Source organism: Caretta caretta, chromosome 3, assembly GCF_965140235.1.
Source record: "Caretta caretta isolate rCarCar2 chromosome 3, rCarCar1.hap1, whole genome shotgun sequence".
Lineage (NCBI taxonomy): Eukaryota > Metazoa > Chordata > Testudines > Cheloniidae > Caretta > Caretta caretta.
Window position 1 is genome coordinate 202,471,180 of NC_134208.1, and position 27,063 is coordinate 202,498,242.

General features: G+C 42.8%; 1 protein-coding gene across 7 annotated transcripts in view; it reads right to left on the minus strand.

Annotated features, from left to right (window-relative positions):
- PLCB1 (phospholipase C beta 1) overlaps positions 1-27,063 on the minus strand; it is a 666,388-nt gene that overhangs the window by 214,082 nt on the left and 425,243 nt on the right. For all 7 annotated transcript variants that reach the window (XM_048842561.2, XM_048842562.2, XM_048842563.2 and 4 more), the window contains exons 5-8: positions 19,377-19,456; positions 12,143-12,196; positions 11,063-11,138; positions 1,231-1,331 (exon numbers count right to left, since the gene is read on the minus strand). In XM_048842561.2, the coding sequence (XP_048698518.1) occupies positions 1,231-1,331; positions 11,063-11,138; positions 12,143-12,196; positions 19,377-19,456 (311 nt within the window). The remainder of the gene's footprint in view (positions 1-1,230; positions 1,332-11,062; positions 11,139-12,142; positions 12,197-19,376; positions 19,457-27,063) is intronic.

Consider the following 27,063-nt stretch of genomic DNA (forward strand, 5'->3'; position numbering starts at 1 on the left):
ACATGAAAACCAGGCACTGTGATGTGCCTGCATGCATGCAGGATTGGTGCGAAAGGAGATTACTATATGTGGCATTTTCAGAAGCATTTATTGGTGGCCTGACTGTGTTCCTATTGCAATCAGTGGCAGTTTTTCCATTAAGTTCAATGGGAAGAAGGTTGAGCACTTTTGAAAATGTCACCCTATCGGTTGGGGCAGAAAAAGATGAACAGAGCAAGAACACACAGGTTTCAAATATAAGCTCATGAATTTGCTTTGATGGCTCTTGGGATGTGTCTTAGGTATCTTGGGAACTAACATCTCATCCACGTGGCTACCATCTTGCCCCATTTTCTTGCTCCACTGGTAGTAGGAGAAGAGGCTGTGTTGGAGCTGAGAAGTACAGTGAATCTTGCAGGAATAGCCATACCACCACATGCCATTGACTGCTTGCTTGCCAGGGGCCAAATTTAGCTCTGGAGTAAGCAGGTGAAACATTTTGTGAAATCAAGGAGTGTTGCATCTACTTAGGCTGGGGTTGCATTTATCTCCAATAGTGAGACAGCAGGTTGCTGCAGAAATAGTCAGTATCTTGTGGAGGACGGAGCTGTACATAGGAATGCCAGTGAAACCAAAGCAAGTTTTTTAAGCCTGAAAGGTCTGTGAGGTTCACCAAAGAAACATAAAACCGTACTGATCCAATCCCAGAAAAAGAGGATGTGAAAAAGTTCGGCTAAAGTTGTATGGCTTTCAGGTGTTTAAGAAATTGAAAATATGAAATGACAAAAGCACAGCTGTTTGCAAATGTAATTTACGCTGTAATGAGGCATATGATCTCTAACTGCATCATGCATGAATCCTAAATGCTATTGCATTCTTATTCCAACTCCTTATTAGTCTTCAAGTGGTTTCTATATGCTGATATCTAATGCCTGTTCTCATGCTTATCACTTCCTCTCCTTTTTTGTCACTGAAGCTTAAACTATCATAATACATATTGAGAAACAAGGCCTGGCAGTTCTATTCCTCTTGAAATAAATTACTGTAAAACTCTGGCCATTACAAACAGTGACTAAAGCTTGAAGGAAGGAACTTTTGATCTACATTCACCTTCTAGGTTAAATAACAATCCTTCTTGACATGGAAATCTGTTCCTGGCAGTCGTTGTGATGCTGTAGCCTAAATAACCTACTTTGCCATCACTACCAGAGAAAATCAGTGGAGGAGGGGAAAAAAAGTGTCATTTCTTACAACTCAGAAAAGATGTGGTCAATTTCAGGCCGAGGGCAGAGATTGTTTAAGAATACTCTGTATGCTTCTGGGGTGAAGTCCTCTTGAGGGATTGAATCATTCTGTGAAACAGGGGAAAAAACACTGAAGTAAAGAAATAGCACATTTTGTTTATAAGCAAGTCATTACAAGATTATTTCCCTTTGCAGAATAATCAACTCTCCTGAATAACAGAGCAGTTTTAAGAATATAGCTTCTGACAAAAAGTAAAACGATCTGTTTCAATAACTGGGTGATTTGTTGTATGACTATGTCCTCCCTTAGACAAGATTATCTTTTACCCTATGCACCCATGCGGAACTGTAAGAAGACACAAAACTTTCCCTTCTTCCCCTATGTGAGTTACCCACAGAATGGGTGAAGGAACAGCCTCCATGTAGCTGCTAATTCCAACTCCACACAGGTGCGCGGAGAGTTGTTAGGGGCAGGGAATGGGTGGAACCCAGGCTGCTCCTCCCAGCCTTCCCAAGGGGAAACAAACTGATACTTTTATAGAGCTGCAACAGGTTACTTGACTCCTTGGAGCATGTGAAGAACCAGGGAATGAATTGCAACCCTGAGCAAAAATTAATACCCTGGTCTTGTCCAAGGACCGCACAAATATTTCCCGCTACTTACTCAGGACACACGGATAAAATATTCTTCTCCTGGAAAAGTCCTATGGAATTTAGCTTTTCTAAAAGTTTTTGTTCATTTGTTTGTATTAACATCCAATATAACTTAAGAGAAAATACTACAGAATTCTGCAGAATGGTTCCAAAACCTATAGAAAGAAAGATTTTTTAAATTTTATAAGTCTCTAGAGTAAAGTATATAACTCTATTTTTATATGCTATTTTTATAATCTCTATTATATTCTACAGAGCTTTTCCAGAAGAATAGGATTATTGTGTTTGCTCTTACACATGGGGTATTTTATTACAGTACAGAAGATTTGAGGCTTATTGCGATTGGCCCTTTCATGGGACTCAGGTGGATGCAAGAGCTTTCTTCCTAATTGACACTTGTCTAAGAGCCCATCCAATCACAGTCCTTGAGCTCAGCGAAGAGCAGGGGCTGCTCCCTCCATGCACCCACTGGGGCAGGGAAAACGGAGAGAGGAGGTCTAAATAATGATGCAAGCCCCAATGCAGGCCAGTAGCTTCACACGTTTTGACTTTTGCCTTTGCATCAGTCCAATGAGCTCTTCTGAGAAAGGAGGAGGACATGCAAAATAATTACTGTGTAGAGGAAACCTCCTAAGGAGCCAGAACAAAACTGAAAATGCAAAAATGTGGAACAGACATATCGAAGACCTGATCCTGAATTCCTTTCATGTGAGCCACCCACATGGAAGGCACTGGGGGTTTGGCCTGTGGAAGGACTACAGTATCAGGTGACACTTCTCCATACCTCCAAACTAAGTACATGATTCCAATCAGTGAGAAGAAAGTGTTTTGGGATCGGATGCAAAGCCATTTCCCTGGAAATGCTGCTGAGCCCACTTGTGTCAGAAGCAAGCCGCCGACAGAGGAAATCATTGCTATTATTTATTCTGCTGTTTAGCACTGTTTCCAAGGGAACCGGAAGTGTCTATTCAAGCTTTTGTTAGAAGGAAGGGAACTTTTCAATATTTTTCTGCTAAAAATGTGCCATTGGAGTGATTGTCCCCACCTCCCCTGCACTAGTGGGATCCATCCAGCCCCAAAGGGAAGTCACCTGTCGGTGTTTGTATCAGAACCACACCTTGATGTTTCTGCTGGGAGGGGGTACATCCAAAGCTCAGCATTGCAGGCTGCTTAGGAGATGTGCTGACTTGTATATTCCCCACTGTCCTGGCCACACCTCCTCCCTACCCAAGGTACCCACGTTTAGGGTTGGATGGCTCAGGAGTCTGTGACAAAAGAGGGCTTTCCACCACCCAGGCGCCTGTGCCCTCAGTTATAGCAATAAAAGCCCAAGCTCAAAGCTCCTTGGCTCTGTGGCACGGTGAGGTTCAGAACGAGACACCTCTCTCCCCACCATACACTTGCCATGCCCCACCACATGTGTCCGCCTCAGACCCTGTAATCCTCCAGTCAGTTCCACGCAGTGGGGGCAGCAAAAGTGCCTCAAAATAAGCCAATTATACAGACAACCACAAAAAAAGTAACGTGTTTTTATATGCACATACAGTTGCTGAGGGAACTGGAAATGTATCTCTCACGCACAAGCGCACACACACACTCACACACATAGCTATTTTCATTATGCTTAACGGGCTATTCATTTCTTCCCAACTTTTTTCATTTTTGCTTCCTTAGGTTTCCTGAACTGTTCCTTCCTGCTCTCTGGACACCTTTTCATCAGCAGTTTGTGGCCCAACAACCACCTTCAATGCATTTTCTATTATAAACACCTAAGTTGGGTGTATTAAACAATCCTCAGTGTCGTTTTTATAATTGCAAGGGAGCTAAATGTGGCTGCAGGGCTGAAGGGCAAGTTTGGATCTTTGAGGGACTGGGATGTTTTCCTCATCTCCTTCACAAAAGCCTCCTCTTTTCAACACTCCACTCCTACAGCATCTGTGTAATGGCCCCCATTCTTGGGATTTGAACGGTTGTAGGCCTCAGATGCTCGAAAGTGCAGAGGAAGTGTGTAAGCCACCACTCAGGATGTGTGATGTGGCCTTGTCTGTCCCCAGTACACAGAGGATGTAAGTCTGCTATAAATACCAGTTAGCCTGGAGTTTAGCACAAGCTGTAGAGACTCCTACTTTTAGCTCTGCAGATCTCTAGTTGAATCCCTGCTGTCAGCCAAGATGGAGGCCATTACATAGCAACAGACCCACATTCTCTGGGGGACAGAATGACCAGTGGGTTAAATCTCCTTCTCTTATATTTGTCACTAGTTATCTTCCCCACTTATCCATTTCACTCTTCTCAGTGGTGAGGTTCCCTCCTACATACTACCAGGCGTTGGTGCACAGGCATGCAGCATTTTGATCAGAACACAAGTCCAACCAGAATGTGGCTTTGGACAATCAGTGCCCAGAGTCATACTCTAGTTGGAATCAGGGCAGATGGAAAGTGAAGTAGAATCGGAAATTACAAAAATCTATTAAAACAACCAAACCCACTGCTGAAATGGAGGCTAATCCTCACCAAGTTCATATTCAGTGCAGCTGGGATGGAGGTGTGGGGGTAAAACGTGGCTACAAGGGAACTGTCCATCTCTCCTAATCCCAGAGGTGACCAGACGCCAAACCAGCCCCCCCAACATAAGCTAGAGCAGCCACCTGGCTGCTCAAAATTATGCTGGCTGGAACAGTCCAACAGTCCCCTAAGTACCTGAGATAGCTAGAGCATGGAACACTCCAGCCTCACCCAGACACAGGAATCCCCAGCTGCCCCTTTAGAAGCTGGAGTGATAAAAAAAGTGACTTGAATTGGGACAAAGATCTGACCCAACGGCTTTGGGTGAAACCTTGTTGACATGCACAAATCCCCAATGCATTGTGGGGACACGTGCACAAGGACAATCTTTTTCGCTCCCAAATTCAGTGATTGTTTCAAGGGCATGTTAATAAGTATTCGCCTCCCCAGCACGATGGTGGCGCACTGGTGCACTACTGAGTCACAGGGAAGAGAATCTAGTGATCACCCAACACAGCTTCCCAGGCCACCTAGAGTTCTGCCTCCAATCAAAGAACTGATCCAAACTGAACCTGTTTAGCTGGTGAGACTGAATGAGATCATACCCTGAAGTGGAATTGCTGGCTGTATGTGATGCCTGCTTACAGAGTGTAAAGCTTTCTCGACAGCTTTTTGGGGTGTCTTTTTTTCTGGATTAAAAAAATCAGTGGTTTTTCACTGATGGGTACAAAATGTTTTATGAATAACCAAGTTGGACTTTCTCATAAGTTTGCTTACATTGTGTGTGACAAATGGAGACTCAGTTATTTTCTTTGTTAATGTACATTTGCGTTTCTATAGCAAGTAGAGAAAAGGCTTCAAATGAACTGATTCAGTCTTCAGACGTAATGACACCTCTATTTAACTTGAAATAGTGTGGGGCACAACACATAACAAATAATGACAATTCTTGAAAAATACAGTTCTACAGAGCTGAGGAGCGAAAAGCTCTTTACACTCTTTGTTTTGGCACACTGTAATATTTCTGAATGCTTGTGTGGGCATAATCTGTAGGCAGTTGCTACACCTAATTATGGTTCTTAGAGAGAACCAGGCAGAAAAATACCTTCCCAGTGGTATGCGCAATGTCTAAAAAGAATTGTACCACAGCTGACAATAGGCATTTTCTCCCAAATCTGACTGCTATACATTCGTAAAAAAACAGAACAAAGAAAGGCTGTCTGCAGTAAAGCATGTAGCTCAATTTGCATTGCGTCTGAAAACTCGCTAGACAATGGATAATTACAATATGCCATTGCTTCACTAAATGAGTAAGTATTTCTTACAGGGGCAATTTTGATATCAGTGCTCTGATTACTGAGGGTCTTTATATTCCCATAGATTTCCATTCCTATTGGCTTTAATGGGAGTTTGAGAGCGCTCAGCACTTTGCTGGATGGGGACCTTTCCTGATGACCAGAGATCTGCGTTTCTGTCCCCTTTTGCATATACTTTGGTTCAAATTCAGAAACGCATTTGAATTTCCATCCATTTACAGCCACAACCATACAAAAAGCCACCGATGCAAGCCGCTGGGAGGAAATAAAGTATGAAATGTACATATTATTTATTTACCACCACCAGTGTGCAGGGGTGGCAGGTTTGTATAATTTTTGGTGCAGGTCTAAGTCCCACCCCACTTCCACACCTGCTTAGGGCTCTGGGAGGGAGTTTGGGTGTGGGGTGCGGGCTCTGGACTAGGGCACGGGGTTGGGGTACAGGAGGGGGTGCGGGCTCTGGGAGGGAGTTTGGGTGCAGGAAAGGGTTCAAGCTGTGGGAGGGAGTTTGGGTATGGGAGGGGGTGAGGGATGCGGCGCTTACCTCAGGCGGCTCCTGAAAGCGACCTGCACACTCCTCAGGCAGCAGCTCCTAGATGGCGAGGGCCAGGGGTTTCTGCACACCGCTGCCCGCAGGCACCGCCTCAGCAGCTCCCATTGGCTGCAGATTCGGTGCTCGGAGCGGGGAGTTCCAGGAATGGCGCGCCACGCGGAGCGAGGGCGGGCAGGAAGCCGCTTTAGCCTCGCTGTGCTGCTGGTGGTGGTGGCCGAGGCCCTTAGGCCCTTTTTAATCGCCCGGGGGCGGCAGACGGGAATGACAGATGCTCTGGGGGGAGGCGTGCGAGGGCAGCGGGGCTGGGGGAGAGACCCGGCCCAAACATTGGTGGAGCCGGGCCCCGTGTTCTGAATATTCCTGGAGCACAGGCACCCCGGGCCCATACAACTCACCGCCCCTGCCAATGTGCTCAGTATTGCACATGACCCAAAGATAAAGACAGGAGATAAAAGCTTGGCCCAAATAGCTTCTACAACCTAAGAGACAATTTTAGACACTCGCTGAGTTTGGACAGCAAAATCCTCATTGCCAGAAATATTTAATATATTTTGTCCCTTTCAACATGCTGGCCTGAGAGCTAGCCACATATCAGTGGAGTCACCCACAGACCTTTTGTCCTAAGCTCTTTCTGCATTCTCTGAACAAACTGCCCTGCTTTTTGCACTGCAGAAAAACATGCCTTGTTTCTAAATTTGCTGTATATTTGGCATTCAATACTGTTTTGTTATTAAGGCCCTCTGTTCATTTCAGGCACTGACCATTTATGATTCGTCTGGAATCCCACTTGCTTTTGCAGCACCTGTCTCATTCCCCTATTGATTTAACAGCACAACAGCTACTCAGATGATAGGATTCAATAGCCAGGGTATTTTATTTTGGAGTGAATATTTATATTCGTGGCCCATTTTTCGTGCTCAATGGAGCGTAGAATACAATCTCCATGGCCAAGGTTTTCAAAAACAAGTGCCCAAAGTCAAGCTACAAACGTCACATCCTGAAGCATGGTCGGTTTGCCGAAGTGCCGAGCACCTTTCAGCTCCTGCTGACTTCAACCAACCTGGCTGAGATTTTAAAAAATGCCTAGGGGAGTTGGATGCCCAGTTGGACACCTAATCCCCTCAGGCATTTTTGAAAAATTCACTCCCCTGGCTTCAGTATTTGCTGCTGGATACTCAAAAATGTGGAAAATCAGGCCACAAGCTCTTAAATTCATATTTAGGCACGTCAATAAGGACTCAGTCCTACAAGGGGATGAGCACTCTGACCCAGCACCAGCAAAGCACTTGCGTTGGTGCTTCACTTTAAGCACACGGATCATCGCCTTGACTTTCATAGGATGACACATATGCTTCAAGCTAAGCACATGTTTAAGTGATTTGCAGACTCGGGGTGAGAGTGCTCAGCACCTTGCAGGAGCGAGCCCTTATTTCGGTGCCTATGTATGAATTGAAGAGCTTAATTTTAGCGTTTTAGGGCGAGATACCCCTTCCTATTATTCTTCCACAGCAGCATAAAGGGACTGTTAAATCTCTGTGCCAGCTGGAGGAGAACTCCCAGGAACTAAGTCAGATAGCTCCACATTGTCTTGGGAGGCCCCCTCCACAAGCTGCAGCATTAGGGGCATGTCAGGGGCAGGGGCTGGGCCTGTAGTCGACACAGCTACAGGAGTTCTGTGCAAAGATGTCACCTGTAGGCAGTTCAGCTCAGACTACAATAACTTTGGGCTGGGGGAGGGATAGCTCAGTGGTTTGAGCATTGGCCTGCTAAACCCAAGGTTGTGAGTTCAATCCTTGAGGGGGCTTTATAGGGATCTGGGGCAAAAATTGGGGATTGGTCCTGGTTTGAGCAGGGGGCTGGACTGAGGTCCCTTCCAACCCTATGATTCTATGAACTTTTAGGCAGTCTCCTAAGGTGGAGGCTATGACTACACTACAGCTTATGTTGGCAGGGGTGTGAATAAAGCATCTCCCCCAGTGACATAAGTTACATCGACATAAGCGCCTGTGTGGACAGCAGGAGAGCTTTTCCCACTGACATAGCTGCTGCCACTCTTGGGGGCTGGACTAGTAAAGCTCATGGAAGAGCTCTCTCCCGTTGGCAATGCGAGAGGGCTTGCATTGGTGCAGCTGCACTGCTGTAAGCTCTCCAGTGTAGCCATAGCCTAAGTTACATGCCAGGGGCCATATCCGCTCCTGACACAACCTAGAATCAGGATGGTGCAAAAGTGGCTTAAACCCACCTAAGCCCCTTTCCCCCCCAGGGCTGCAGGGTTTTTTTGCTGTGCCTTAGGGGCTTTTACAGTCTCTTAGAAGTGCAGCACAAAATCACACTCTCACTTTGGAAAAATCTCAGCCCATGAGTCCGACGCTTCCCTAATGTATATCGTAAGTATCCTTTCTACGCAGCTTGGAGAGACATCTTTGGAGGTTTAGAAAATATATACAAGCACACTCATCTAGTGTTCTGGGTGCCCCGTCAACCTTTGTAAAAAATATACTAAATGAACAAATTCCACTTTTCCAAGGAGGATTGCATGCTATTCACATACCTCAATGAGAGACAGTATCCTGTATTAGTTTCAACTTTACCTTGTTCTAGTCTAAACTTTATGTCTAGAGGACACAAGATGGGTGAAAATATCACAGAAATTGGAAGCTGAGAGCCCAGAATTCTGCTTGTTTAAGTAAATGGGAACACAGGTGAAAGAGCAGAAGTCAAAACAGTCGAATTTCCCCTTAACTCCGTGGGATTTGCTCTTTCCTGGAGGATTTGGTCATGGAACAGTGTTTCTTTTAAAAGATTTTATTTCCAGGATAATCAACTGAGTTTTTCTTACTGCATGTAACACATCATTTTTTGTCCTGAACAAAAAGATCTACCTTATACTATGAATAATTGTCCAACTAGTGTCCCGGCAAAAAATATACAGCAATCTCTAGATAAAATTGACTATTGACTCAAATAAACAACAGAAGGAGCTTGTGGTTTCCTTCAAGCATTGTAACAATGTTTATGTTTCTTTCAGTGAGAGTTAAGAAATCATTTTTATCCTTATTACCACTCAGTAAACGGATACATTAAATCAAATGAGTTAAAAAGCATGCCTCGGAGATTCTTGAATATCTCATCTTAAATGCTAACTGCACTGCCAATTAAATGAAAAGCAATCCTGGAAACAAACCTCAAACATATTTCTTTTTTTAAGAAACAAATGAGAAGGTAGAAAACCAATCACATATCTGCTGTGTGTGGTAAAGTATACGGTGCATTATTTTCACAATCAGTTTAGATTTCCATAATCTTTACATACGTTTTGCAAATATTTACATAAATTGCTTGCAAAAAAGCTCCCAAAGCCTCTTTCCATCTTTTTAGATCCATTTTCCCCTAGATTTCTGAAACATCTGAGGGTCTGATTGAACCGGGGGAGATGAGATCTTTGAGGATTGGCTTGTGGAGTTTTGCCCTGTTGCTGTTCTGGGGCACCAGATTTGCCCTTCCCGCAGGAATCAGCTGTGGAACCAGGTCCCAAAGACAGTCTGGGTGCTCACAAGAAGTCTGGGCCTTCTGCAGGCCAGCTCTGTGCTTCTGCAGCAGACCCGTCTCCATTGAAGCTAGGCTGCTAGAGACTACCTTGGTGGCAGCTGTTCCTGGCATCCCTCTGTTAAAGTGGGGTCTCTTCAACAGTGAAGAGACTACAGGCTTACCTTCACTGCAGAGTGAGCTGGAGTTATCCACACCTGAGTTAACTCCTCTTTAGTTATCCTAGCTCAAGTGAGAACAAATCACACAGCAAACACCACTGGAGATGCACAAAGTGTTTGAATCTGCAGCACAGAATGAGTGCATTTACACCTGGGTGGGAAACCATTTCCCCATCCTTTGAGAGTTACTGAGATTTTGGATTTTTTCCTCCATTCCGAAACGGGATGAAAAATTAAAATCTCAAAAATTTCCATCAACTGATCATCTAAAAAATTGAAAGGCTTTGATCATTTCAAAATGTTTCATTGAGATTTTGACTTTTTAAACAAAATAACATTTTTAGTATACATTAACTAACATTTTGAATAAATTAAAAACCTAAACTTTTCATTTTGAAAACATCAAAATGGGATGTTTCACACTGCTTTTTCAAACTGTTTTCAAATTGGGAGATCTGTCCATATCAACCCTTTCTTGTGAACAGCTTCGGTTTTAACACATTGGTTTCTGACATAACAATGCTTCGTCAGAAAATTCCCAACGACCTCTAGCTGTATTAGCAGTGCAGAATGATTGTATTAGCAGAGCAGAGTAGCTGTGTCCGTAGTAGCTAAGAGTTAGCTGTACTCAAGATTTTACCCATGTTCCCAGGCTCACTAGCTCAAGTTTAAAGCACCACTTAACTTGACCTAGAGATTAAGTGTGTGGGCGGGAGTCATGTTCTGTGCAATGCTCCAATTATAACTTGAGCTAACACTGCAGTGAAAATGAGTCCTGAAAGTCTGTAATAGAGTCAGTGACTGTGTTATAGTCTCATGGCATCTCCACAAAGTATGGCACACAATCCTGTACCCTTCCTTCCAGCTCACTTACACTTCCTTCAGTTCCCTTCCCAACTCCTCAGCAAAGATACTCAGACTTGCAGAGAGCCATCTCTGGAATCCAGGGGTATCTTCTGTGCAGGAGAGGAAGAGCCACTGGCTGAGGGCCTGTTTGTTGGGCAGGTCTCAAGGGGCATGATCAGCCCCTGAGAAAACACTGCTGGAATCAGCTATGATTTGGCAACACTTCAGAGCAGGCCAAGAAAATATCTGAATGCTTACCCTGGCAGATGGAAGGCTACAAGCTTCTAATGCAGTCTCTACTCGCTTTCTGTCAGCGGAAAACAAGCGGTATATGCTGCAAAATGGAAATAAACAAGCAGGGATTTGTTCAAAGGCACATCACACTTTTCTGTATTATATGGATACAAGCTGTGCATGGCTAACGGACTGCACAGCAAAGTGACTTTTTGGGAAAACTTGTGCATTCATCCTTTGTTTCATAGCTAGATCTTGAAAACAGAAACACTTTCACAAAAAACAAAAAGAAATCAAAATATTCCAATCAGATAAACACTTAACATTGGAGGCAGGGAGTTGACGGGGAAAGTAGTCATAGAAGGGACAGAAAGGGTGAGGACAGAAAGAGCCCTGAAAGGGGAGATCAGTTTCTTTCACCTCTAGGTCACTGGTTCAAATCCAGCCCAGAATGGTAGTTATCAACACTTATTACCATTTGTTGGGTGCTTAGTGGCATATATTAAATAATTTGGGTGATGTCAGCCCATTTCCCAGCATTCCCACCAAAAAAGCCATCATCACAATGGGTATCTAGCATAGTTATAATGGCTCCCAATACCTGTAGCATTTGAGCACATCATAATCTTTAATATATTATCATCACAACAACCCTGAGGTAGGGAAGTGCTATTATCCCCATTTTACAGATGGGGAACTGAGGTGCAGACAGTCTAGGTGACTTGCTCAAAATCACACAGGCAATCTAGGATGAAGAAAGGACTTGAACCTAGGTTCCGAACCAGTGGACCATCCTTCCCTTTTGGTATTTTAACCGGGTGGTCTTAGCATCCGATACAGAAGTGCAACCTCCATAGACTTCACCCACAGCCCATGAAGACAGAGCGGGCTCCTGCCCCCCAAAAGTGGTCTGGTTAGCAAGGGGTGGCGCACACTGACACAGCAGTGAGGAAGCAGCTCGCACTGCCAGCGGGGCTATATGCCTGCTGCGTGGATAAACAGATTTCAGTCAAAGGGGTGACAGTCCAGCACCATTCCAAAGATTAAAATCACACTCAAAAGTCTGAAAGATCCGATTTAAGAACAAAGGAGAGAAGAACTTACCTCTTCAGAGGAATACGTCCTTCTGGAGTGACTTGCAGCTTCAGTTTTGTGTAACTGTAGAGAAAAAAAACACGGGGAATGTCTTTTTCTTTTTAAAAGCTTTTCAAAGACTCTTACAGCTCAATCCTATTGTTTCTATCAGTCTGCGAGTTTTACTCGCTCATTTTGTACTGTCTGAAAATCTTGCAGGACATCATTAACAAACATCGCTGGTGAGTGAGAAACGTCGCCTGCCTTCATATGGAGCAATGCAAAAATCAGCAGTACACATGAATACAAAACAAAACCCACAACACTGACATCGAAAAACTCAGAATCAGAGGTTCTCTCTGCATTGGAGCTGGAACATGTCATTCCCAGCTCAAGGAGATGTGCCCATGCTACCTCTGATCAAGCTGGTGTGGTGTAGCCATGCTAGTGGGCAGGGCTAGTCATCTTAAGTACGTGTTTAGGGTTTTAGATGGGATAATATTTGGGTTAGCTAGCCGCTGTGGCTACATTCAGCAAGCTAGCTCTGACCAAGCTAACCAGGGCATGGTCTCCGCGATACAACATCTAGATCCAGAGATGACAAACTGTTAGATTAGGAATGGAATGGCCGAGCTAAGATTCCTGCTAAGCGAGGGTTGCTCCCTACTGCTTTGTTGAGTCCATGTTTAAGTAATGGACCCTTCCATCACCTCCTTTGGAAAACTATTCTACAGCCTGATGGCTTTCTCTGCTAGGAAAATTTGCCTGATAGCCAGTCTAAATTTTCCTTTGCTTAATTGCATCTCGTTACTCCTAATTATAACCCCCTTTAAGCACCCTAGAAATAATTCCTTCCTTGAGGCAAATTGTGGGCCTGGTGCAGAGCTAGCCCATCCCAGGGAGAGGGGAAGGAGAGAATATGCCTCAGGAGGTACAACTTCTAGCTCACTGACGCACAGGGATACTGAGTAAGCAGCCCCATTCCTGGAGATGGTGCAGCCTGTTCCCTATGCTGTGCCAGTCCCTCTCCACGGGCTAGTAGGGGGCACACTCTCTGCCGAGTGCAGGGATTGTAACTGTCCCTGGCCCACCCCACTGCACACCCGTGGAAGAACTAGAGATAACGTGGCCCTTGGTCTTCATATCACTAGTCAGACGAAAACAAGTCAAACCACAGCCAATTAAACATCCTGGCAGCAGTGAGAGCGTGAAATCCCCTCTAGCCAACATAAGCCAGCTCAAAGACTTAGAATCAATGTGCTAAAGAAGTCTGACTATCAGTCTGGCCACTTCACTGGTGTCAGCCTGAAAGCCTTGTGTGATGATCAAATGGGTTAAAGTCTCACTAGTACTTTTCTGGTGGACAAATCTATTAACTATCTACCAAAGGTGCCTACATACAGGCAACTAAGTGCACTATGTGGACTGACCTCTTAGAGTGTATTTATATCCCAACCCTCACAGCTTTACCCATGCCATGCCTGTCGGAACATCGGGATAAGAATACATTTCTTTTTTTCCAAGCTATGCACATCCTCACTCACACAAACAGGGTCTGATCCAAAGCCTGAGGAAATCAATGGGAGTCATTCCATTGACTCTAGCGGGCATTATATCAGACCATCCTTGGGACTTGCCCAGCTGAGTGAGGGCTACTTGCATAAGGATCTATCTACCGCATCAGCCCTTTGTCTGAAAATAGCAGAGCTTCTGGGGTAAGCTTTTTGGTTTAGGGTTTTTTGTTTGTTTTGTAACATAAAGAATATAATTAACATCCCCACCCGCCCTCTTCTAGGTTTGGCATTTGCAAGATCAGAACATTAGCAGCACTGTCAAAAACAGAGCAAGTTCTAATACTCTAGCCTGTGTAATAACGGTGAGGTGTTTTCACAAATCCTTGCCTTTAGAGATATACCAAAGAAGCCAGACTTCCTGTGCTACACAGTACTGCCAAACCCAAACGTTACAAGATCATGTGACTGGCTTAAAAATCACAAGCATTTTAAAAATATGCATACATTTGGGGTTCTTTTTCATTGTCTTCTGCTTTTGCAGCTTTACGGGGTCCTGAATTCACATTTACGAGCTTTCCTGTGAAACCAAGATCATAGAATCATAGAATCATAGAATATCAGGGTTGGAAGGGACCTCAGGAGGTCATCTAGTCCAACCCCCTGCTCAAAGCAGGACCAATCCCCAATTAAATCATCCCAGCCAGGGCTTTGTCAAGCCTGACCTTAAAAACTTCTAAGGAAGGAGATTCTACCACCTCCCTAGGTAACGCATTCCAGTGTTTCACCACCCTCCTAGTGAAAAAGTTTTTCCTAATATCCAACCTAAACCTCCCCCACTGCAACTTGAGACCATTACTCCTTGTCCTGTCCTCTTCTACTACTGAGAATAGTCTAGAACCATCCTCTCTGGAACCACCTCTCAGGTAGTTGAAAGCAGCTATCAAATCCCCCCTCATTCTTCTCTTCTGCAGACTAAACAATCCCCCTTCCCTCAGCCTCCCCTCATAAGTCATGTGTTCCAGACCCCTAATCATTTTTGTTGCCCTTCGCTGGACTCTCTCCAATTTATCCACATCCTTCTTGTAGTGTGGGGCCCAAAACTGGACACAGTACTCCAGATGAGGCCTCACCAATGTTGAATAGAGGGGTACGATCACGTCCCTCGATCTGCTCGCTATGCCCCTACTTATACATCCCAAAATGCCATTGGCCTTCTTGGCAACAAGGGCACACTGCTGACTCATATCCAGCTTCTCGTCCACTGTCACCCCTAGGTCCTTTTCCGCAGAACTGCTGCCTAGTCATTCGGTCCCTAGTCTGTAGCGGTGCATTGGGTTCTTCCGTCCTAAGTGCAGGACTCTGCACTTGTCCTTGTTGAACCTCATCAGATTTCTTTTGGCCCAATCCTCTAATTTGTCTAGGTCCCTCTGTATCCTATCCTGCCCTCCAGCATATCTACCACTCCTCCCAGTTTAGTATCATCCGCAAATTTGCTGAGAGTGCAATCCACACCATCCTCCAGATCATTTATGAAGATATTGAACAAAACCGGCCCCAGGACCGACCCCTGGGGCACTCCACTTGACACCGGCTGCCAACTAGACATGGAGCCATTGATCACTACCCGTTGAGCCCGACAATCTAGCCAACTTTCTTCCCACCTTTAGTGCATTCATCCAGCCCATACTTCTTTAACTTGCTGACAAGAATACTGTGGGAGACCGTGTCAAAAGCTTTGCTAAAGTCAAGAAACAATACATCCACTGCTTTCCCTTCATCCACAGAACCAGTAATCTCATCACAGAAGGTGATTAGATTGGTCAGACATGACCTTCCCTTGGTGAATCCATGCTGACTGTTCCTGATCACTTTCCTCTCATGTAAGTGCTTCAGAATTGATTCTTTGAGGACCTGCTGCATGATTTTTCCGGGGACTGAGGTGAGGCTGACTGGCCTGTAGTTCCCAGGATCCTCCTTCTTCCCTTTTTTAAAGATTGGCACTACATTAGCCTTTTTCCAGTCATCTGGGACTTCCCCCGTTCACCACGAGTTTTCAAAGATAATGGCCAATGGCTCTGCAATCACAGCTGCCAATTCCTTTAGCACTCTCGGATGCAACTCGTCCGGCCCCATGGACTTGTGCACGTCCAGCTTTTCTAAATAGTCCCTAACCACCTCTTTCTCCACAGAGGGCTGGCCATCTACTCCCCATGCTGTGATGCCCACCGCAGCAGTCTGGGAGCTGACCTTGTTAGTGAAGACAGAGGCAAAAAAGCATTGAGTACATTAGCTTTTTCCACATCCTCTGTCACTAGGTTGCCTCCCTCATTCAGTAAGGGGCCCACACTTTCCTTGGCTTTCTTCTTGTTGCCAACATACCTGAAGAAACCCTTCTTGTTACTCTTGACATCTCTTGCTAGCTGCAGCTCCAGGTGTGATTTGGCCCTCCTGATTTCATTCCTACATGCCCGAGCAATATTTTTATACTCTTCCCTGGTCATATGTCCAACCTTCCACTTCTTGTAAGCTTCTTTTTTATGTTTAAGATCCGCTAGGATTTCACCGTTAAACCAAGCTGGTCGCCTGCCATATTTACTATTCTTTCGACACATCGGGATGGTTTGTCCCTGTAACCTCAACAGGGATTCCTTGAAATACAGCCATCTCTCCTGGACTCCTTTCCCCTTCATGTTAGTCCCCCAGGGGATCCTACCCATCCATTCCCTGAGGGAGTCGAAGTCTGCTTTCCTGAAGTGCAGGGTCCGTATCCTGCTGCTTACCTTTCTTCCCTGTGTCAGGATCCTGAACTCGACCATCTCATGGTCACTGCCTCCCAAATTCCCATCCACTTTTGCTTCCCCCACTAATTCTTCCCGGTTTGTGAGCAGCAGGTCAAGAAAAGCTCCCCCCTAGTTGGCTCCTCTAGCACTTGCACCAGGAAATTGTCCCCTACGTTTTCCAAAAACTTCCTGGATTGTCTATGCACCGCTGTATTGCTCTCCCAGCAGATATCAGGAAAATTAAAGTCACCCATGAGAACCATAGCTAAAAACTTACATTTTAGTTAAATGAAAGCTGAGATTCTCAGCTGTGTTCTTTATGTAAAGCTTCAACTGTTGTGATGGTATCACAAGAATGAACAACACTGGTGTTATAACAATTCTGACCAATCCTGATCGGGATTCCTTCCCCCAGGACTTCTCAGTATGTTTTATGGAACACCCGAGTACACACCATTTTACCTTGTTCTATAGCCACAATTCTTCCCTCCTCGAAGGTCTGGAGGTTATTCCTGCTCCATTACTGGCTAGAAGGGCTGCTACTGAGAGATATTACCACCCTCAAAAGCTAAACATGCTACTTCAGTAGCTCACTGCTGGCTCTGAGAATGATAGATCCAGGACTTGAAACCAATCCCAGGTCTCCATGTCAGCCCTGATTAAGCCTTTGCTATGTACTCCAGTAATAAAGGCAAAATTGTACTGCACAATTACAGTATAATAAAGACAACAGAGATTTAAATCCTAGGTGCCTGTTTTGTACACCACAGTCTAACCCTATTTTTCCTCATGTGACCTGATCACAGGAAACCTGTTCAGTCATTTTATTAATACACCCTGGACATTATGAAAGTTTGGATGCCAAAGGGAGGAAAATGCCTCTATAATTCAGCTCTACTGCAATCATTTTTAAATTGGATGACATGATTCTAATAGGACTATGATCACCACTTTATGCAGGACTGGCATTATAATAGGTGGGAAATGTTTAATCTTCAAAGTCAAAGATACCTTGAGTAACTCTGATTTGGCATCTGTGCTTAAGGGTCCTGGAAATCCTGCAGCACCTAAGTGAGCTATTAAATGGTGAAAAAATAAAAGGCATGGAGATACCATGCTTGCCTGCTATTCTACACATCTTAGAGTTGTAGCAATTTGTGTGCCCTTGTACGTACACACACATGCTGTGCTTCCCCTAGAAGCAGTGCATCTCTGCTCTGTCCCCAACACAGGGTTGTGTCTACCATGCGCAATACAGTCTAGTGTTAGTAGTTTATGAGCTAAGAGCTGAAAGAGGAGGTTACTCACCAGTCACTGGAGGTTCTTTGAGATGTGTGGTCCCTAACTGTATTCCACTGTGGGTTACGCATGCACACCATTAGCCTGGAGTTGAAGAATTTAGAAGTAGTGTCTGCTGGTTTCTCCCAGGGGAAGAGGGTGGTGAGTTGCACTGTCGGATAGCTACCCATGATGCAATGCTCTATCTGTCAAAGCAAGAGCACCCACTGTGGATGTGCTCTGCTGACACAAGGAGCGTTGTGTGGCATGCACAACCAATGTAATTAAAGCAACATATAACTGTCAATGTAACTTGTCTTAACTCTGTAGTGTAGACAAGGCCTTACTGCTCAAACTTCTCAGGTATGCCTGGGGAAAGTTTGACACATATTGCACCCAGCTGCGATGTGAGATTCTCCCAGGCAGTAGAGGCAGTGTTGGTGGTTGTCGCTGACTGAGAAGGATTGCAGGAGGAGGTGCAGAGTTTGAAGACTAGAGTTCTGGGCATGGTTCGGTACCCTAATGGAGCATGGGGGAAGGCCCCCCAAATTCTACTCTATTCTAAACTGGTAAACTACTAAAACTAGGAAAATAAGTAGAACTATTAAAGCTATGACTAAAACCGATCGACATATGTACAATTAAAAGTATCAGAGCTGCGTCAGAGATGAGGACCCTGGAGGTTCCAACCCAGACCATGAGGCAGTGAGAAGGAACTGAAGACGCAGTCAGTCCGTCCCGCCCTTTATCGCCTTAGATGGAAGCATGAGGTGAGTCAGGGCACATGCACAGACCAACGGACACCACTTTCAAATTCTCCAACTCCGGGTGCACGATGCGAATGCATAACCCACAATGGAATACAATAGGGACCATCTCTCAAAGAAGACTCAAGTGTCATGTTCTGAGCCCCACAAACAGCAACCATTTAGATAAATGAATCAAGCGATGCTCTGGGGTTAGCTCCGGAAAACAGTGTCGCTCGCTTTATCCTGTTATAAAGAGAACTGCATTCAAAGTATGACGTTCTCAGCACGGTCACTTAAACAAAACTATCTCTGTCTGTGCGTTCATCATCCACATGACACCTGGTAATCTTGGATTTATTCAACTATGTTTCTTTAATGTGCAAAATGCCTGCTATTTTTATGAACTTCTCATAAACACCCTCTGTACTTTGTCCTACAACACTCAGAATCAATGTATTGTGTGCCAATGAATCTAGATGAACAGATTCACAGTTTCTCTCTACTGAGTACCGAGACCCGAGGGATCAGCCGGAGGAAAATGGAAATCTTGTACTTCTCATTCTTTGACTAATAATAGATAGCACAGAAAAAAAACAGAGAAGTGGGTCAGTCTGAAATTCATTGTTTTTAACCCTGAGCAGCAGTGCCAAGACCTGACGTCACTCTCTGTGTGTGTAGCAGGAAGAATGCAATGGCATTCAAAAGTATATTCCAGCCACGTCTCCTAGGTAATAGTTTGTGAAAGGAATCATATTTCCCTGATTTTTTTTTTTTTTTTAGATATCAGTTTTTTGAACTCAGTGAGAGAGGAAAATCCATGTTTATAGAACTGACAAGCCAACAAAGTATAAACAATAGATGGTAAGAAGGCTGACAAAAGAAAAAGGAAAATGACTCAGAACAAGGAGCAACACCCTTGGCAATAAATATTACTGCTACTTACGCTTTTTCCAGAAATGCATCCCTTGACATGTTGTGTGCCAGCAGGTTTGTTGCCAAACTGAAAACTTTGTCCGTCCATTCCTAGGGAGATATAAATTACAGTTGATGTAGCCCAGATGCAGCCTCTCAAAGGTGCTTGTTTAGACCTTTATTTTCATGATGGCAAATAGTTTCAACATGAGTATCATTAACAGAAAATGTTTCATAAAAGCCTGAACCATGCATTTCCCAACACAGCTTAAGTTCTAGACTAAGGTACTGTCTTTTTCATTATGCATAAATCAAAACTTTGACACCTGTGTGTTTCAAAAGAGATTTCAAATATTGTCAGATAGGGCCTGATGCAAACCCCACTGCAGTCAATGGCAGTCTTTTCGCTGACTTCAATGGACTGTGAATCAGGCCCACAAAAAATACCTATGACTGTGTGATGGCCACCATCTTGGTGGATACATCACTACAAACCAATGAAGTACAGGAAAGTAACATAGTTAGGCAACAATACTGCACTTCCCCCTTAAGGTATATGGTCAAAACGTATATGTAAGTATAGATTTTGTATGGGCTACTATGCATTGACCTGAGAAATATGCAAAAGAAACCACAGCATCAGGGAAATACCGAAGTGGCTTGATTATCTGAATATTCTGGGGGAGAGGAGAGGAGAGGAGAATGAATGTTCAGTTAATAGTTTCCAGTAAGAACACTTTTACTGCAATTAACTGATGTTGACAGACAGGATTTTGTTTTGGATAGACACAGGCATGTGGATACTGTGGATTCAGTCAGATTAATAGTTCCATCGAAGTCACAATCATGTGGTTAATTAAAATTTTGCATGCTCTGGTGATGCGTGCTGCTGGGTGCACTGAATCCATCACTGCACGTGCAATATGTTCTTCCTTTCTCCAACACTACTGACAGCTCTGCTAATCCCCCGTCATTCAAGTTGGCAGTTGGAGGGTTATATTTGATACCCCCTTTCCTTTCCTTCCCGCAACCAGGATCTTGCCCAATCTCGTTGTTTTTTATAACATTTCCAGAATCTACCCCTTTTCTCTCTGCTTCTAAAACATTCATTCATACCATAATTTTCCCTTTCACCCAGACTACTGTAACCTCCTCTTCTCCAAGCTGCCTTCTTGAGTCTATCCAACATTCAACAGCAAAATAATATTCCTCTCCTGCCATTCTGAATGTGTCAAGATTAATAATGGCAAAGTATTCTGATACCATACCTTTGTACATGGGTCTCTAGTCAAACAGCCCCAAAGTTGATTCTGGTTCTCAGGTCACTCCAAGTTCAGCATGAGGGAGCCTCAAGAGCTCATATCTTGTACAGTCCCAAGGCAGAGTAGTCCTCTGCAGCTGAGCCAACAACTTTCTCCCCATGACTGAGTTTTCTGGCATACCCAACAGCGACAGCAGACACCTGGGCTAGATCTCAGAGAGAGACTTCTAGCCCTGCTGGTCACAAAGTTGTTCTGGATTTACATACTCATTGCTGAGAGATTTTGGACCTCTGTCTCCCAGGTCCAAATACAGACTGTGTTGTATTGTTTTTCTTGACCGTAACCTTGTAAGGTCTAACCTTAAGACACAAGGGATGTGAGAACAACAAAAGAATAGGGCCTCTAGCATCATTACTCTCCTGTGACTGTTTTCAGCAGAGGTATATTAAAGATAGCATTTTATTTCATCCTGGCGTCTCAGTTTTCCAGTCTCAGAATAGCCACATTTTGTAAACATTGCTTTGTTTAAGCACGAATAACAGCAACATTTAAAAACATTCTTTGTGACACTAACTGCTGCAAAGTTTAACAGCAGCATAAAATGTTATTTTAGCATCTTAAGATACGTTTTCTTTTAAGGTGGGCTCTGTTTTGGTCAGACAGAACTATATCACTTCAAATGCATCCCAAGAACTGAGAGTGGACAGGCTGTTACTGGATTTTTATTGCAAGCATTTTTTATATGCAGTTATCCTTGTCAAGATATTTTCCCTCCCTAACCTCTCTATGACACTTGCAAGAGAAGCAACACTCGAGCCAAGTAATCTAACGCCTACCCTCAGATTGAGCAATAACTGACCCTGTCAAATATCTGTGTGAAGCAATGAGTGAGAAATAATACTTGATCACTTCCCCTCACTTTCAAGGGTATACATTTAAATCCCCAAATGCTCCAGCCAGTAAAGCCAAGAAGATCAGGAAAGCTGCCAAACGTCACATCATCCTTCCTGTCATGAAATGATGGCACTGAGCAAAGATCCAAAGCTCACTGAAACCAATGGGGGTCTTTCTGTTGACTTCTGTTTGGATCAGACTATGAAACAAGCGGTGTCCTGTTATTTTAGCTACCGAATGGACATCCGCTCTCTTTCGTTAAGCAGTATTGTATACAGTCAATACTGAGATCTGGAATTATGATGCATCATATAATTAAGGCCCTTTATTTTCAGGTTTTTTTAGTACAAAATTCCTGGAAATGTACCAGTGTTTAATACAAAAAATTAAAAACAGGTGAAAATCAGTGCAAAAAAATCCACTTTGCAATTTCTAGGTAAATATTACTTTCTTCTCTTGTGTTTTTTTTTTTAAAACTTAAAAAAACCAACACTTATGCTCTCAAATGTAGTTCGACAGGGTTTTCATTTTTGAACCATTTTGGCATGAAAAGTAGTTCACTAACTTTTATTTGCTTTGAATGCTGCTAACTATCCAAGCTATCTGTCAAGCTGCTACTGTGTATGTGCATGGGATTGATAACATGTACACCAGTGCTCAAATCATTCCAGTACTCCTAACCTGGCTCCCTACTCAGGAAGGAGAGATGGCAGCTCAGTAACCTGGCACAGGTTATCGAGCCGTCATCTCCCTTTCTGGAGCAGGGAGCCAGGTCCAGGGAGTTCTGGCACTTCCAAAATTCAGGTAGAAATTGTTTAAAAAAACACCCAAATAATGCCTTTTGTAAAGCCTGGGAAATTTTCAGTAAAAAAAAAAAAAAAGGTAAAAACTATAAGGTGTTACATATAACACATCGTGGTAGCCCACATTACTAGCAGCATAGATTCCACAAGGCAAGCCATGCTGAGGCTTCATCTATGGGATGAATAGCTATTATATATAGAAAGAAAACAGCTGGTATTTTACTGTGGGAAGATTACAACAGACTCACAATCACGGTTGCTTACCATGGGGTTGTAACTATGAACACTTACCCCCATACATAATGCAAAAGGAAATGATAAATCTGGAGATTTTGAAGTAAGATTTTGCTAGTGCCAACAAACTCCTCTCCCAAGTTGGAAGCCTCTGAGCTATGGTATTTTTTAAAAGCAGAAAAATGGAGCCTTGCAACAAATTTTAATTTCAAGCAAACTGCTTCCATCATAATAAAAGAGCCATATGTTCCTGCTCTCCTTTTGGCTTTGTTCTGTTACCATCATTCATATTTATATCATTTCTATTAACTTTACTAACAAATCAGGTAGCTGTTATGTACTCTAGTCAGTAAGGAGCAAACAATGTGTAGTATATTTTGAGAGCTCTTGCTCAGTGAACACATTTCTTTCATCTATTACATGAATCAGAATATATACCTAGAGGCATTTATCTCAGTATGAGAGATGAGAGCTATTTTTCATGGCAAAAGACAGTACCTAAGTGCTACACATTTTTGAAAACATTTAATTCAAATCAGAACTGAATATGCGTGAAGACAACGTTTTTCGCATGTTTGTTTTTGGCTCAAAATTACCATCTGAAGTTGTTGAAGTCACATGTTTCAGCATCCTCTGGTATGAAACATTTCATTTTATTTTTTTTTTAAAGCATGACTCTGTACTGGTTATTTTATTATTTATTTTACTGCTTATTTTAACAAAAAAGGAAATTTGGAAGAATAAAGAAGTATACTAAAAAGCATATCACAGAACATATGGTATCTGGGCACATGCTGTAGATAAATCACTTAAGGCTTATCTACCAGGGGACATTAAGGAAGGTTAATAGAAATTAATTTTTAACATGGATTTAGATAAACAGCATTAAACCCCCATGTAAACACTTTTATTCTGAATTAAAGTGGCCTTAATTTGATTTCTTCCTTTAATGCACTTACACACCTTTATTTAATACAGATTAACCTTCCTGAGTGTCCCCATGTAGACAAATGAGGGACTGTCCCTCATGTATGGAGGAAATGACAAACTGTTAGCTAAAGGCCTGATCCAAAGCCCCTTCCCACCTAGATCCAGTTGTTCCTTGAACTGCCACGTACCCAGCACGTGATCTAGCCCTGTCTCAGTTCCCTTTCTATCGGTACTGGTCATCTCCCCAATTTTTATATTAAGGACCCTACTTTTTGAGCTCCTTATCTGTATAAAATCCATATATAAATCTTTCTCTTCAACAACATTTTCTAAGTAAATGGAAAAGAATGAAATGAGGACCATAAAAGATATAGAACTAGACAAAATAAAATAGGTTCTGAGACTGGGAAATAAGACAGTTGAGAGCTTTGTCTGTCTAGGAAGTCTGATACTGTATAACAGTCAAGCGGATGTAGAATAGGTGAAAGAGGAATGCAATGGTCAGAGTTGTCTTTAAACAAAGGTAAGGGAGTCTCTTTCAGACCAGACTGATGATCCTTAAAACTCATGTATCAATCACACTGGTGGATGAGACCCTGCATAAGTTCCTATGTGAAGAGAAGGATTTTTTGATAGCTTTGAAAACAGATTCTGGAAGAGGAGCATAAAGATGAAGTGAATGCAAGAAATGAAGACTGAAACCATCAGAAAGACAATGATGGGAAACAGCAGGTGTCTGAAGGGGCAGAGATTAGGTTACTGGAGAAAGAAAAAAATGCTTTGAAGACAGTTAATGGAGTGGAAGTCAGAAGCTCCAAGGGTTTTCAAGAGTAGTTCGAATGGAAAGGATCAGACAAAATGGGGCTGGGGAAACATTGCCCTTGATCATATAGGGAAAGGAGAAAAATAAACAAACATGGAGGGGCTCATTCTCCTCTCAATTACACTGGTTACAGCAAAGCGACTTCTGAGTGACCTCAATATATGCCAGAATCAAGACTCAAGCCCAGATGTTGACCCAATGTGTCTGGAATCCCTTGCAAATTCTGCTCCTTGATACACACATACAACTCCCATTTAAATAAACAAAAGAGTTGCGTAACTGCCATTCATCTTCATCCCCACCACCATTAGAATGTATCTACTAATCCATTTCTTGGATTCCCAACAAATGAGGTACAAACAGGCACTCTCTGTATTAACTAGCATGTCTGTTACCTTCAACTCACACCTAGAGAGCATTAACAATTATTTATTTTACCTAGAGAAATGTGAGCAAAGCAGTGTATTGTGACTTCATTTTAATTTTCTAGTTCTTTATTTAATTCACGTAAAGCAAGATCAGTACTAAATGCTTAGCTTTAGGCTCATATCCGCATTAATTCTATCACAACTCAGAGAGTGGAGGTGAGGGACTGAACCTTTTGAACTGAATGACCAGTAAAAGTCTTGAAAATATATTAATTTCAAAAGTTGAATAATAATAAACTCAGATCCTACAGAAATATAAACCAACTCCTGTAAGAAAAAAAATACAATTTGATTATTTAAATTGCTTTGTTAAGATCTTTTTCAAATAATTTTAGGTTAAGTTTTTCAGAGTGAGTGTTTTTAGCTTGAAAAATAACATACTCAGGATTTAAAAGATTAGATTTTATTGGCAAATGTCAATGAACGTCAATTTCACTGTACGCACAAACCTACAAAAAATGTTTCCAACAAAAATAATTGAAATTTACAGATAGGCGAAATGAGACAAATGCATCTTGAGATCTTATCAGAGTTTGACTGAAGGATATTTGATGTATATTTGTCATGTGATGTTGTCAATTTGTGTTTTATAGTTATAATGCTTTAACTTTTTGAATCTCATCATCTACTGCCATTAAATTATTGCTGTCTGACCCACCCCATTGCCTGACTCCGCCCATTCCACAACTAAACATTTAAATCAATAAAAATAAAAGGCTTAAAATCCATTTTGCACAACCTTAAACCTTTACATCCATACAAATCTAAAGTCAGTGCTTAGAAATAAACAAATGTTATCTGTAGAAAACAGCAAAAAATAAAAATTGAATTCTGCCGAGCCCAAACATAGGACACGTGAAAGGTAAATAGCAAAGTGTGCATGCCAGTGACTGAGAGTATGTTTCCAAAAGCACATATGGCAATTGGGCACCTACTTCCATTGGAAAGTCAATGGGAGTTAGGTGCCTAATTGTCATCTGGGATTTTGAAAATCTCCTCCTAAATTTATAAGGCCCTGATCCTGCAATGAGGTCCACATTAGACGCTCCAGTGAGGCTTTATGTGGGTGCAGGGATATCTCTACACTCATGGAGTTCATTGCAGGAACTGGGCCTGTGAAAAATTAGAGGGTTTATTTAGTACAGTGCGGTATATACAAGCAGGGTGGGATTTTCACACTGAAATAAGTGGGAGTTTTAGCATGACTTTAATGAGAGCAGAGCTATGTCAGTGCTGAATGCTTTTAAAAATCCTACCCGCAGGACATACTGCCTGACAGATCAGTAACAAATGAACTCAGCTGGTTTACATATATGTCAGATTACATTAAAGATAAATTAAGAGCCTGATTCAGATCTTAGTTACTAAAATCAAAGAGATTAACTCTGGATTTACTGAAAGAAAAGGAGGACTTGTGGCACCTTAGAGACTAACAAATTTATTTGAGCATAAGCTTTCGTGAGCTACAGCTCACTTCATGCATCTGTTCTTTTTGCAGATACAGACTAACATGGCTGCTACTCTGAAACTCTGGATTTACTGTAGCTCAACCTCCACAGAACCTAATTTTATTTACTGTATTTTCACTTTCCATCAATAACTTGGAAATGGACACATAACAGTATTTCTGGATTTTTCTAATTTGTCCTTCAGATAGCAAACATATCATGACTTTGACCCAGGATGGCTAGACTGGAAAACAGAAAAGAAAGGCATACAACTCGTCCCGTGTTAGTTCATTTCTTCTTTCTTCCAAAGAGTGAGCAGATTTGCACAATTAGGCTTTATTATGCCGTTACATCTTCCTTCAAATTCTTTTTCCATTTATTCATGTTTATTTCAAGTGCTTCCTCCCATGCAGAATAAACCTGTGTTGGGTTTCTTAGCAGCCTAGCTGTACAATGTACTGTGAGGTAACCATTCTGCATTTTTTATATCCTCCAGGATCAACCAACCAGCCAGAGAGAATTTGCAATCACAGCTGCATGGGGAAGAGGGAAGCCACACCCACACAGGGACAAATGGGTTGCTGCTCATGTCCCTCCCCACATGGGTGGATGGTCTGCTCAGGTGGTGGGTCTCAAGGGCCAGGGCTGCGCACGCTCAGAAGAGGGTTGGCTGAGAGGCCAAAGGGTACTGGTGAGTAATGAAAATATCCCCTTCCCTAGACAAAGAGCAGGAGTCTATAAAGACTAGCAATCTTTGGCCAATCTAGCGGACTTCATGATCAAAACATTATGATTTTAATTAAATGAATGTAGGCATTTAGGAGGTATTTGAAGACAGGGAACTAAAGCTTGCGTTAAAAAATCTGTTGTATTTTGCTGAATACATGTTAATTTTA